Source organism: Podarcis cretensis, assembly GCF_951804945.1.
Source record: "Podarcis cretensis genome assembly, chromosome: 1".
Taxonomy (NCBI): domain Eukaryota; kingdom Metazoa; phylum Chordata; class Lepidosauria; order Squamata; family Lacertidae; genus Podarcis; species Podarcis cretensis.
The window spans coordinates 120,263,264-120,275,471 of NC_137170.1; the positions used below are offsets into that span (position 1 = coordinate 120,263,264).

Sequence of the window (12,208 nt, forward strand, 5' to 3'; positions counted from 1 at the left end):
CAATTGTGCAATTTGAACAGTCATCTGAATGAATATACATCATTCTCAATTTTATATTGCGTGCATTGTTAGAATGTTGAACCTCAGTTTCAGTCTTTTTGAAAAGGGAAAGTATTCAAAGGCAATCAGATTTACTTTTAAAGTGTTTCATAGCTGGTAACATACTAGTGCCCAGTTTGCAAAAAGATAACATAGCAGGAAAGCTACTTCTGAAATATTTTATACATAGTAATTTAGACCTACTAGTCTGAATAACATTAAATTGCTTTAAACTGTGTGGTGTATAATGTGTTGTTGTGTACTGATGATGAAAATATGACTCTTATGTCATATCTATTTCACATTGTATGGATTATATGTACAATAGATTGTCAAAGCTCATACATGAAAAATTACATTCTTTCAGGGGCTCTCGAGAATTGCTGGAGGACTCTGTCAACAACTTATCTGCGTCAGATTCAGATTCCCCTATCCCAACTTGTATGCCTTTCTCCTGGTTTGGAGACAGCCATAAAGAGCATAGTTCTAGTAGCACCCTGAGCTTTTCTCAGGGTGGGCATGATGTTGCATTGGAACAGAGCCAGGAGAAGAACAGAAACAAGGTAAATGGTGTTTATTTGTATATACTTTGCACATTTAGATTTGATTAATGTTGCTCAGGAGTTAAATGCTGTGACAAGTATCGTAAAAACGAAACGTGCAAGTTGTTCACCTTAGGAAATAATATGTTATATATGACTAGTGATAGTGCTGACTTATTTTCTCCAGCTTTCCCAATTACGATAAGGCTAGCCTATCAAGAACAATGGATTGCGATCCAAGCATGCCCTCCCATGAACATAAGGGCTTATTCTGTTCACAGAAAGAATTCTGAACCAAAGGAGCCTTCCACTGGAGGAAATGGTGTAGTGGAAATTCCCTTGTCAAAGAGTTCATCATCATGTTGCTTTCTGAAAAAACTAAATGCTTTACTGTACACAGATGAAAATAGAAAATCTGCACATTAAAAGACAATGGTTATGGCAAGGCTGTCTGCAGTCACATGATGCTTTTTTCTACTTTGTCCTTGCCACCCATTAAATGTGCATGTTGTTGCATGCTTGATCCTTTCTAAATGGTAATAACTTCGACAAAACAAATGTGCTACTCTTCCCATAGTTTTCTTTCGTTTTGTGGACTCCATATTTGTTTCAGTTTGTTAAATTAATCTACATGTGCATTTCAAGCCATCAGCATCTCATTTTGTATGTTTTGGTCTTGGAAAAGATTTCTAAACCTCGGAAGTGTGTACAATCTATGCCAGCAGAAGTTTAACCAACATAAAATACCTTAAGTATTTTTATGCCTGATTGTGTCCACATAGATTCAATGGTTGAACGGTTTACTTACATCAGCTTGTGAGTTGTCAGATAGGTGAGACAGTGTGATTGTGACTTTAGTTCTTCCCATGCAGGGAAGTGACTTAGGTTGCAATCTTATGCACACTTACCTGGGAGTAAGTTCTGTTGAACTCATCATGCTTACTTCTGACCAGAGGTGGGGAACGTTTTTCATTTCTATGGCCACATTCCCTTGTGAGGAACCTTCTGGATGTCTTATGCTAATGGTGGGTGTGGCCCCAGGGCTGCATAGAGAGAGGCCTGCAGGGCTGAATTTAGCTCCTCTGTCTGACATTCCCCATTCCTGATGTATAGGGTTGTACTGCCAGTCATTTAAAACAAAATGCATGGTGTCTTTGTCCAGAGTTGTCATGCTACAGTTGTAGGTCTGTCTTTAGAACTTTCTGATTCTGTATCTCTAGGCTTTTCAGTTCAACCCAGGGTTGATAACTTGCAACTGCAGTGAGCACAGTAGTGCTTAACTACACTTGAATGTATATGGCTTAAAAAGCACCTTTCTGTGCTTGAGTCTATATCTTTTTGTACTGTTATGAGAGTGGTTCATTGTTTTCTGTTTGCATAGATAAGTCTTGTCTGTTATTGCAGACCTCAAAAGCTATGTAAGAATTGTCACCACATGGTACCTATGATAAATACCAGTGACATTCAGTTTTTTTAAAGTCAGGTTTGTTGTGCTGTGGTTCTCAGTGTGGGAAATGCATGTTTCTAAAGAAATAGGGCCAGGTAGGAAGGATTGCACTTCCCTGATCTAATGAAGGTTAAAGTTTGAAGAAGCATTAAAATATAGGAAGCTATAAAGACTTTGTGCCCACAATTACTTCCTCCTTCTATAGCTTGTTTCATATGCACTACTAAATAAGGTAACAGACACACCTCAATTCATGTGAGCCCTTTGTTCCCCAGGAAATCTTCTCCTGCCTCCTATTTTGTTGGACTTTGTTACCCTTATATTTTTGTGCCTTTGAGTGAAGGAAACTAACTACACCAGCTATAGGGCAGGCACAGCAGTGGAGCGTATGCCTGCGCTACCTGTGGCAGGTTGCAGAACATGCCCCCAAGGAGGGCGGAGGGCGCCCTCCAGTGTGCCAGAGCACAAGGTTGGAGAGAGGTGGGGAGCTCCTGCCTATTCTCTTCCTGCTTTCCGCTGCTGGGTCAGGCCCAACCTGGCAGCAGAGCTGCTATGGCCAAGAATTGGCTGAGGAGAGTGGGAGGCAGCTTTGCCGCCCTCTATCTTCTTGCTGTCTGCCACCGGGTCAAGCCTGACCCAGTGGCTGAGGCGGAGCTACTGCAGCCAGGCGCAAGGCGCCTTGCCGCCTAGGAGGGTGGACAGCAGCTTTACCGCTGCCTCTCCTCCTCTCTGCCGGCAGGTCAGACCTGACTCGGTGACAGACCCACTGTGGCCAGGCATGCCTTGCCGCGGCCGAGCAGTGCTCCTCTCTACTGCCGCGTCAGAAGTGACCCGGTGGCAGAGCTGTTGCCACCAGGCACGAGGTGTGCCGCAGCCAAGGAGGGTGGGCAGCAGCGCTGCCGCCCACTCACCTGTTCTCCTCCCCAGGTCAGGCCTAACCCAGGGGACAGAACTGTAACAGGCACAAACGCTAAAGCCAAGGCTCAGTTCCTTCTGGCGCAGAGCCAGGCTCCGATGAAGGAGCTGTGGGGGCGCCTTTTTGGGCCCCCTCTCAAAATTGCATCCGGGGCCATTGCACCAATGCTACGCCTCTGGGCAGGCATAGTTTTTCTCGCTTCTTGTGGGCTTGTTGGGAGTGGGATGGTTTTGAATCCAAGGCCTCCTTGATCCATCACAATGTGGCCCTATTCTTTTCCTATCACCATTGGCCTCCAGTAGATCTTCAGGATCCAGTGGTCCCCCTATCTGGGAATTTAGGATTGCTCTCTAAGGGCCATAATTACTACTAAAATACCCGGTCCTCCAATTTTCTTGTTCCATCTTTGCCTCCATGAAATCCCATAACCATAACCATACATATGTGTAACAGACAGCTGGCAGGATAGAAATACATGTTACTGTTGATTTTGGTGCTTCATTCCAGCCACCCCTCAGCCTGTGTTATTTTGGACTAGCTATTATCCCCTCCCATATGAGACAGGAACAAGACTCAGCCAATGCCTGTTGGGCTGTTGAATACTATTACTTAATGCATTTATATCCTGCCTTTCTCCCAAATTGGGATTCAGGGCGGCGAGTATCTGAGAGGGTGGCAGATTAACGAAGCCTGCTTTAGGGGAGGGGGAGTCAGCAAGGGTGCAGCAGGCAAGTGTCAGTCCTGGGGGGGGGACGACCCTCAGCATCTGCTTGACCATTGTAGGTGCTGATGTAGGGCCTGCTTGCTCTAAATGGGGCAGGTGGTGCAAGGACAGTAGCAAAAAGAAAAGTTATCATGGCAGGAAGCCATACTGCTTCCTGTTTTTCTTACTATGCCTGCAACATGAAAGGAGTGATGGAACATTTGGAAGCAGAGTCGTTTGTGCTCCTCAAGACCAGGAGCTGCCCATGGTGCAGGTCTTGGCTCCAGTCTCTGATAATCAGAAAACTAAGGTCAAAGTGTAATCCCTCCCTAGCCCCCATTAAGGGAATGAATTTACGACTAACCCTATTCATTCCTGACTAACCCTATGTGTTGAAAATAGCAACCAGAACTCTCTGAATATTTCTGTAGATCAGATGATGAGCCCAATATGTGTGTATTGTGAATTGGGAGAGAGTCATGATGAATGTAGATAAGCTTAGTTCAGAGTTACTGGAAATAAATGATTAGTTATTTTTACTTTTTTAAAAATAAGACACTGTGCCTCCTTGTGATTTATTGTTCCAAGGGGGAAGTTAACAACACATTATTTTCACTTGTTTGCAGAGTAGAATTGTCATAGATGATTCATACGATAGCAAGCCAAGTTGTGATCTGTCAGGGTTAGTGACAGAACCAAATCTTTCAGGGCGTTCACACACTTTAACCTTCTCTTCAAACGAGGTGAGTTTCAGTGTGTCTGTGTATTGTTGATATCATAGTTCAGACTATATTATGCAATTTAAGTTTGTCTCTAATGAAAAGAGTAGGTTATCATCATTGCACCTTAATATTTTTATAAGCCCACATTGAAAAATGTACCTAGGAGATAAAAAGTATTTTGCTTGTTATCAGTTTTGGGTTTGATATTTTATCACACTGAGCTACTTTGCATGTAACTGAAGCCAAACCAGGACTGAATGTGCATCTGCTCTGCTCTTGCATTGCAAGAAAAAAAACCCACTTTAATTACATTCCTAACATCATAAGACAGCTAATTGATTAATAGTACCATCAGCCAATGCAGTTTGCTTTCTATGCTTCTGCTATTTGTGTGAATGGCATGCATCAGTACTTCTAACAGAATACACATTGTCTTCCTCATTTCAGTCTTTTGGCTGTAGAGCTTAATTCTTGCTGCGTTATTTTTGAAATATTTTTAGATCATTAGAAAGCCAAACATTTTTTGAATTTCCTAAATTGGATCTTTCAAAACTTTGCAGACTTCAGTGAGGAAGGTTTTGTGGTGCCAGCTAAGTTCAGCCTTCAGTATGGAGTTTCATAGCTCCTCATGTAGCATCTGGGCATTTAGCCCTCTTATGAATAGCTTTTCCTTGAACAGTTTTGTGTCTATACACTATGTTGACCTTTCACTTCTCTTTCAAATTACTCCGTAATTCAGTTTAGATGGATACTGTTCCTTGCGACTCTCTTCCAGTTGTCTTGAGGATTTTGCACTCTCAGCACAGTAGGGCCAGATTTCATTCTTCATTTTCTCTCTCTGCATCAACTGGGACTTTCAGAGACTTACCTTTACTTGATTTCTAGAAATGGAACTTGCATATCTCTACAAGGATGGAGATAGCGTCCTTTCAGTAACACAAGTTAATGTTTTTGAGTAAATATTAGATACTTGCTCGTGCTAAACATTTTAATGTAACAAAAGGAGTAGTTTATTCGTATTTTTAAAAATGTCTTTACAAGAGTAGCTGACAAGCCTGGCATTGTGAAACAGGCTCGGAAGAAGTATTCTGTGTTCACGGACATCACTTGCTAATTCCTTGTTTTTATATTATAACTTGGAAAGTTATTTTGCTTTTAAATTTGAACAACAAGTGGCTCCTGCATTCGTGATCCCTGCTGCTTTCATGTGGTCCTTGCATCTACATTGAAAGTAAAAGAAATGCTAAAGAGCTGAGGTGGGGAGGCTGTGTGAAGTTTGCATGCTGTAGCAAAGAGTAGTTCCCTTTCCAGTTAAATTTCTCAAATTTAACTGAAAAAGTGCCTTGCATCTTTAGCACTGTAAGGTGCTATGATGGAAACTTGTAAGAAACCCGTTTGCCCCCATACGCATGCATAGTTTGATCTAGAGCAATGCAGCAGTTAGTTCATAAACCATTGCTATCATCTAAAGAAATAAGCAGTAAACCAATAAAAAAATGAGCTGCAGGTACAATAACAAAAGTAGGGATCACATACTACATTTTTACAAGCATATAGAAAGCAACCTTGAGTTAGTGGTGCAAATGCCATTGCTGAATTTTAACAAAAAAATGTATTATCAGTACTTCATTTTTTTAAAGTTCAATGAAGATGCATAATCAGCATGGTTAGTCTTTAAGTATTGTGATCCTTTTCTTTTCAGCACAGGATGAAATAAAGAGTTTTTAGTATTTGTCTTGAGTAAGAAAGAAAAACTTCCTCTTCAACCAAAGACTGTATGATAGCTTTAGAAAAATTGAAAAATAGTTTTTGTTTCTAGCCTTGGTAGGTCAGAAGTATGTCCTTTGTCCCCTTAGCTACAGACTCCTAATAAAAGTTGGGGAACCAAAGAAACCGTGGCACTCGTGTACAAAATGAATATACAGTAATACATAATAGTTTTGTATTTTTCCGCTAATGACACATCTAGACCGAGGTGGTATTTTAAGTGATAAGTTGTAAAAACTGACTCACTATCTCCATAAAATGAATTCAGCAATAGAGACCTACCCAACAGATAAAAAGAGTGCTTTGTTCCCTTCTCTCTAGCATGTAGTGTTCACTCTGATGTGGACTTTCACCAGCAGTTTATTTGCTTTGGCCTAGTTTCCATTTCCATTTTTGGGACGCAGGTGGCGCTGTGGGTTAAAGCCTCAGCGCCTGGGGCTTGCCGATCGAAAGGTCGGCGGTTCGAATCCCTGCGGCGGGGTGCGCTCCTGCTGCTCGGTCCCAGCGCCTGCCAACCTAGCAGTTCGAAAGCACCTCCGGGTGCAAGTAGATAAATAGGGACCGCTTACCAGCGGGAAGGTAAACGGCGTTTCCGTGTGCGGCTCTGGCTCGCCAGAGCAGCGATGTCACGCTGGCCACGTGACCCGGAAGTGTCTCCGGACAGCGCTGGCCCCTGGCCTCTTAAGTGAGATGGGCGCACAACCCCAGAGTCTGTCAAGACTGGCCCGTACGGGCAGGGGTACCTTTACCTTTACCTTTAGTTTCCATTTCAAGGGCATTTGTGATGTATGTACGGAAACAGTATAATATAGGTGGACTTTATGTGGCACAAACAGAGAGAGGGGTACGCAACCAAGTTTTACTTAAAGTAGACACATTGAAATAAATGAACATGACTAAGTGAGGGCCATTAATTTATGTAGATCTACTCTTAGTAAAACTTACCACCTAGAGTGCTGCACCTAGAAGACCAGAAACTGTATGATCCTTTACAATAATTTAAAACTCTCTTTTGGACATTCGGTCAGTGATACCATAAAACAAGTGAATTTGAGAATACCTGTAAGTTATCGAGCAAGGTCTGAAAATCCTATATCTCACGAACCTGGACATTTACACTTGGTTCAGCGAGTCCACTGTTCATAAAGGTATTTACAATGAGCGATCTTTAAATTACTGTGCATTGATATATGTGTTCAGGCACTTTGCACTATGGGAATTAAATAATAAAACAAACTGAAATATTGAAGGGGAGACCAGCTATGCACTCAACAATTCAAAGTCTTGAATGTTTATATTTTATATATATATCTCAGAAATGCAGTATTTTTTTATTTTTAAAAGCAGTAAGTTAAATTACTATGTACCTAAGTAAAAGCTGATTTGCTTTGTTAGACTTCCGATGATGAACCATCAACTACAGGGAAACAAAACCAGTGGCACAGTCGGCCCATTTCTGAATGGACAACGCAACAGGTGTGCCATTGGCTAATGGGAATGAATATGGAGCAGTACATTGCGGAATTCACAGCCAAGTGTATAGATGGACAGCAGTTAATGCTGCTTGACAGTGACAAGTTGAAGGTAAGCTTGTAGACCTGCTGTCTTATGCCAAGCCAAAACTATGCCCTGAAAATCTGAACACTTAACAATATAAGTACAAAAAGGTAAAGGACCCCCGACGGTTAAGTCCAGTTGCAGACGACTCTGGGGTTGCGGTGCTCATCTCACTTTACAGGCCGAGGGAGCTGGCATTTGTCCACAGACAGTTTTTCCGGGTCATGTGGCCAGCATGACTAAGCTGCTTCTGGCGAAACCAGAGCAGTGCAAGGAAACACCGTTTACCTTCCCACTGGAGCGGTACCTATTTATCTACTTGCACTTTGACGTGCTTTCGAACTGCTAGGTTGCTGGGAACTGCATGAGCTGGGACTGAGCAACGGGAGCTCACCCCATCACGGGAATTCGAACCGCCAGCCTTCTGATCGGCACGCCCAAGAGGCTTAGTGGTTTAGGCCACAGCACCACCCACGTCCCTAATTAAGTCCTTAATACCACGTCCCTAATATACTTATAAGTACAGTATAGTGTTATGTTATGTGTTGATAATTTAGGGGTTGGCTTCCTTCCTTCAATTCCTTGTTACATAAAATAGATTCATTTTAATGGGTGTTTTTGTTGTTGATTTTGGACACACATTTTTAACGTATCCTAAGTTAAAAAGCTTTGATTGTATGAAATGTTAGTATGTTAAAAAGTAGTCAAAAAGGTTTTCTTGGCTTATCAGATGTTGCCATCTGCTGATAAAAAACTATACTGCACCATGCTAACAGAATGTTACTAGCTTCTCATATGCTGTGGTAGCACATCTGTTTGGTCTTCCTTTAGGGACCTCACAGCAGTCCCATAAAGTAATGTAACCCTATTTGAGTATTTGAAACATTGTATTTCTTTAGACCCTAACTATAGGGTGCTACTCTATTGGGACACGGGTGGTGTTGTGGTCCAAACCACCGAGTTTCTTGGGCTTGCTGGTCGGAAGGTCGGTAGTTTGAATCCATGCGATGGAGTGAGTTCCCATTGCTTTGTCGCAGCTTCTGCCAACCTGGCAGTTCCAAAAACATACCAGTGCAAGTAGATAAATAGGTACCACTGCCGCAGGAAGGCAAACAATGTTTATGTGTGTGCTCTGGCACTTGTCATGGTCCTCCGTGTGCCAGAAGTGGTTTAGTCCTGCTGGCCACATGACCTGGAAAGCTGTCTATGGACAAACACCAGCTCCCTCAGCCTGAAAAGCAACATGAGCGCTGCACCCCATAGTCACCTTTGACAGGACTTAACCATCCAGGGGTTCTTTTTTATAGGGTGCTACCATAAAGTTGAGGGACGCGGGTGGTGCCGTGGTGTAAACCACTGAGCCTTGGGCTTGCCGATCGGAAGGTCGGCTGTTCGAATCCCTGCGACGGGGTGAGCTCCCATTGTTTTGTCTCAGTTCCTGCCAACCTAGCAGTTCAAAAGCACGTCAAAGTGCAAGTAGATAAATAGGTACTGCTCTGGCGGGAAGGTAAACAGCGTTTCCATGCACTGCTCTGGTTTCGCCAGAAGCGGCTTACTCATGCTGGCCACATGACCCAGAAAAACCATCTGCAGACAAACGCTGGCTCCCTCTGCCAGTAAAGCGAGATGAGCACTGCAACCCCCAAGTTGTTCGCAACTGGACTTAACTGTCAGGGGTCCTTTACCTTTACCTTTTTACCATAAGGTTATTTTTGAAGAGAGTTGTGCCAGGCCAAAGAAGCTGCTCTGAAGCCCAGCAAAATTAATAGGTTTTAAGGTAGCTGCAAGCAACTTGTCCTCTTACTACCAGTACCTCAGCACTGTGAATGCAAATGGCACCATGCCTGAGTAGGTAAACTTTAGTATGATCTGGCCTGGATACATATAACTACTGATAGTAATTTTCATGGCTATTGAAGCATTCCCTTCATTTTTTGAAGCCCCATGAATTGTTGTTGAACACTCGCATGATCATGGGTATACTCATGAAGACATTTTATGACTGTTAGTGAATATGAGGGAAATGTGTGGATTCGCCCCTTAAGGTTGGTTCTTCCAACTATGTATTTAGGAGTCAAGGAAATTTAAGTATTTCACATTAAGCTGTCCCAGGTTTGTACTACTTGCAAACCATTCTTGTCTGCGCTAAGATGCTTTTTGTTCTGACTACGACATCTTTCTTCAGCTTGTTTAAATCATTTGTATTCCTTCATTAGATTTGCTGAATTTTGTAAATTGCAAAAATATTTAGTTTGGATGTTGTTTTCATTGTAATGATAATTAATGGTTGTGAGTACTGCTGAAAATGTTTTGTTTTTTTAAAGAAAAAAACAACAACAACCCAAAACTCATGCAACAACAATGCGCATTGTTTATGCTGCAAATATTTCTACTTTGTAGAATATAATAAAATGTGTTTTTTTCTATGAAAGGCCCTGGGAGTATCCAGTCAAAATGACCGATCAACAATAAAGAAGAAAATTAAAGATATTAAGAAAGCACAAGAGAAGCTGGAGAAACAGAAAGAGAAGTTTCAAAAGAAAGAGAAAGAAGTCCGGAGAACTGGCAGAGTGGTGGCCACTGTAGAATCAAGCTGCTAAAATTCTTTAAAATATCCTATGCAACTACTTAATCTGGTGTAGTCACAAGGGCTAGTGGAACTATGCCAAGGTAATGTTTCAATATCTTTATTTTTATCAGACTCCCTTCAGCTTGAAGAAGTGTCACAATTGTATATTACTGTATAATTATGAATGGGGGAGGTGGGAAGTGATAGCTTTTACAATATAGGTTTTTTAATCTCCCATTTCTACAGTCCTTCCCTGTTTATATGATTCATCAAATGAAATATTTTCCATTTTTAAAATTTAGATTGTTAACTTGTACTAATGAACAGTAAATTAACTTTGCATTAAGTAATGTGTATATATGTATTACTTATTCTAGGTCCCTGAAGTGTCTATCAGAAGTATATACAGTTTTGATGAATAGGATGTGAACATAAATTGCAGTATAATGTTGGGTGGTATCTGGTATAGAGAGACAGTATCAGGTCATTATGTTCTGTTGAAGAGAAGTTTGTTGCCACTAGTGTTGTATAGAGGAAAAATTAAGTTTAAAAAATAATAGAAAATTAATTTAATCGTATTTTGACTTAATGATGTGTTTAAAATCCTGTATTTTCCAGAGTTCATTTTAAATTCAAAATGTATTGTAGTAATATAATTCATGACTTGCATCTTGGCTTTCTTATTTTCTAAAATAAGATAACACTAAGTTTCTAAGCTGAGTATGTTGAAGCAGGATTTCAAAGTTTATTGATCAATTTTATACACTTTTGTATGGACTATGGGGTTTTATAATCCATGTAAGATCAAATTGTAATACATGCATTACACTTTCCTACTCAAGATACTGAGGACCAAAAATATATTTTTAACTAAACTTTCAATGCTATTGGTCTTCCTAATACCAGAATGGGAATAGCCGGAGGAGGTATGAATTGAAGCACTGGGTTTCTGCAGTGTGTATAATTACACTGTAGACTACGAGATGTCTTCCTGTTCATGAGTTGCATTTGTTTTCCAGAATAGTGTCAAACACAATTGCCATGTGCTGTTGGGTAACACATAATCTGTTGTAGGAAAAAATACACTACATTGGAGTGGCACCTTTGAGAAATGAAATAAATTTCATTCAAAAAAGAACTTGTATTTTGAAATTCTTACTATTATGACTTACATGTGCATGAATTAGTAACATGCTCCCATCTAATGAAATGATTATTTTGTAAGAAAACATTGAAAACTGCCAATTGTAAATTAAGACTACAGTAAATGAAATGCACATTTTGAGCATTTTCAAAATAAAAGTTTTAAGATTTTAATGGCATAGTACTATTATCTTGGATTCAAGCAACCAAGAATAGGAGAAAATGTGTATTGGTATTATTGCATGAATAAGAGACAGGGTTTTAGTCATCCAGGTTTGACTCAGAGTAGACCTGCTGGAATTAATGAACCCAAGTTCATCATGTCTTATTTCCATGGGCTTACTTGGGAGTATAACTAACATTGGATACAAGCAGGCTAGATTATTGAGAACTTGTGCAATGAAAAAATGTCTCTAGATTGGGAGTCACTTTCCTCCCAGTGCTGTTTCCATCACGTAACTCTGGAAGTGTATACTTGATTCTGACCAAATTAAGCCTCCTAGGAGGTTTTTGCTCTAGGCTTAGTTTGCTCAGAACTGAGTATATACTTCCAGAGTTAATGCTAAATACAGTACTTCTGGTAAATGAACTACCATAGCCACTAGAGAGCTGCGAAAAATTGTGTCCAGGCTCTTCTACCCATGTACTATCTGAAACCAAAGGAGCATATTGGTTGCCAGATGTGAATCCCCCCCCCCCCAGCTTTCCTACCCCACTACTATGGAAGAGTACCTTTTCCCATTGTATGTAAGGAAGATAGTTGTCAAGGTGAGCCTGTCTGGCAGTCCATAGATGGAACACAC

At 41.0% G+C, this 12,208-nt stretch overlaps 1 protein-coding gene across 2 annotated transcripts in view; it reads left to right on the top strand.

Moving 5' to 3' along the window:
- The window catches only part of LOC307216072 (neurabin-1-like), a 41,128-nt gene extending 29,728 nt beyond the window's left edge, over window positions 1-11,400 (top strand). Inside the window, exons 16-19 of one of the 2 annotated variants that reach the window (XM_079975926.1) lie at window positions 407-602; window positions 4,274-4,390; window positions 7,532-7,720; window positions 10,126-11,400. In XM_079975926.1, the coding sequence (XP_079832052.1) occupies window positions 407-602; window positions 4,274-4,390; window positions 7,532-7,720; window positions 10,126-10,293 (670 nt within the window). In that variant the 3' untranslated portion in view covers window positions 10,294-11,400. The remainder of the gene's footprint in view (window positions 1-406; window positions 603-4,273; window positions 4,391-7,531; window positions 7,721-10,125) is intronic. The other variant, XM_079975927.1, reaches the window with a different exon arrangement.
- The last annotated feature ends 808 nt before the right edge of the window (window positions 11,401-12,208 follow it).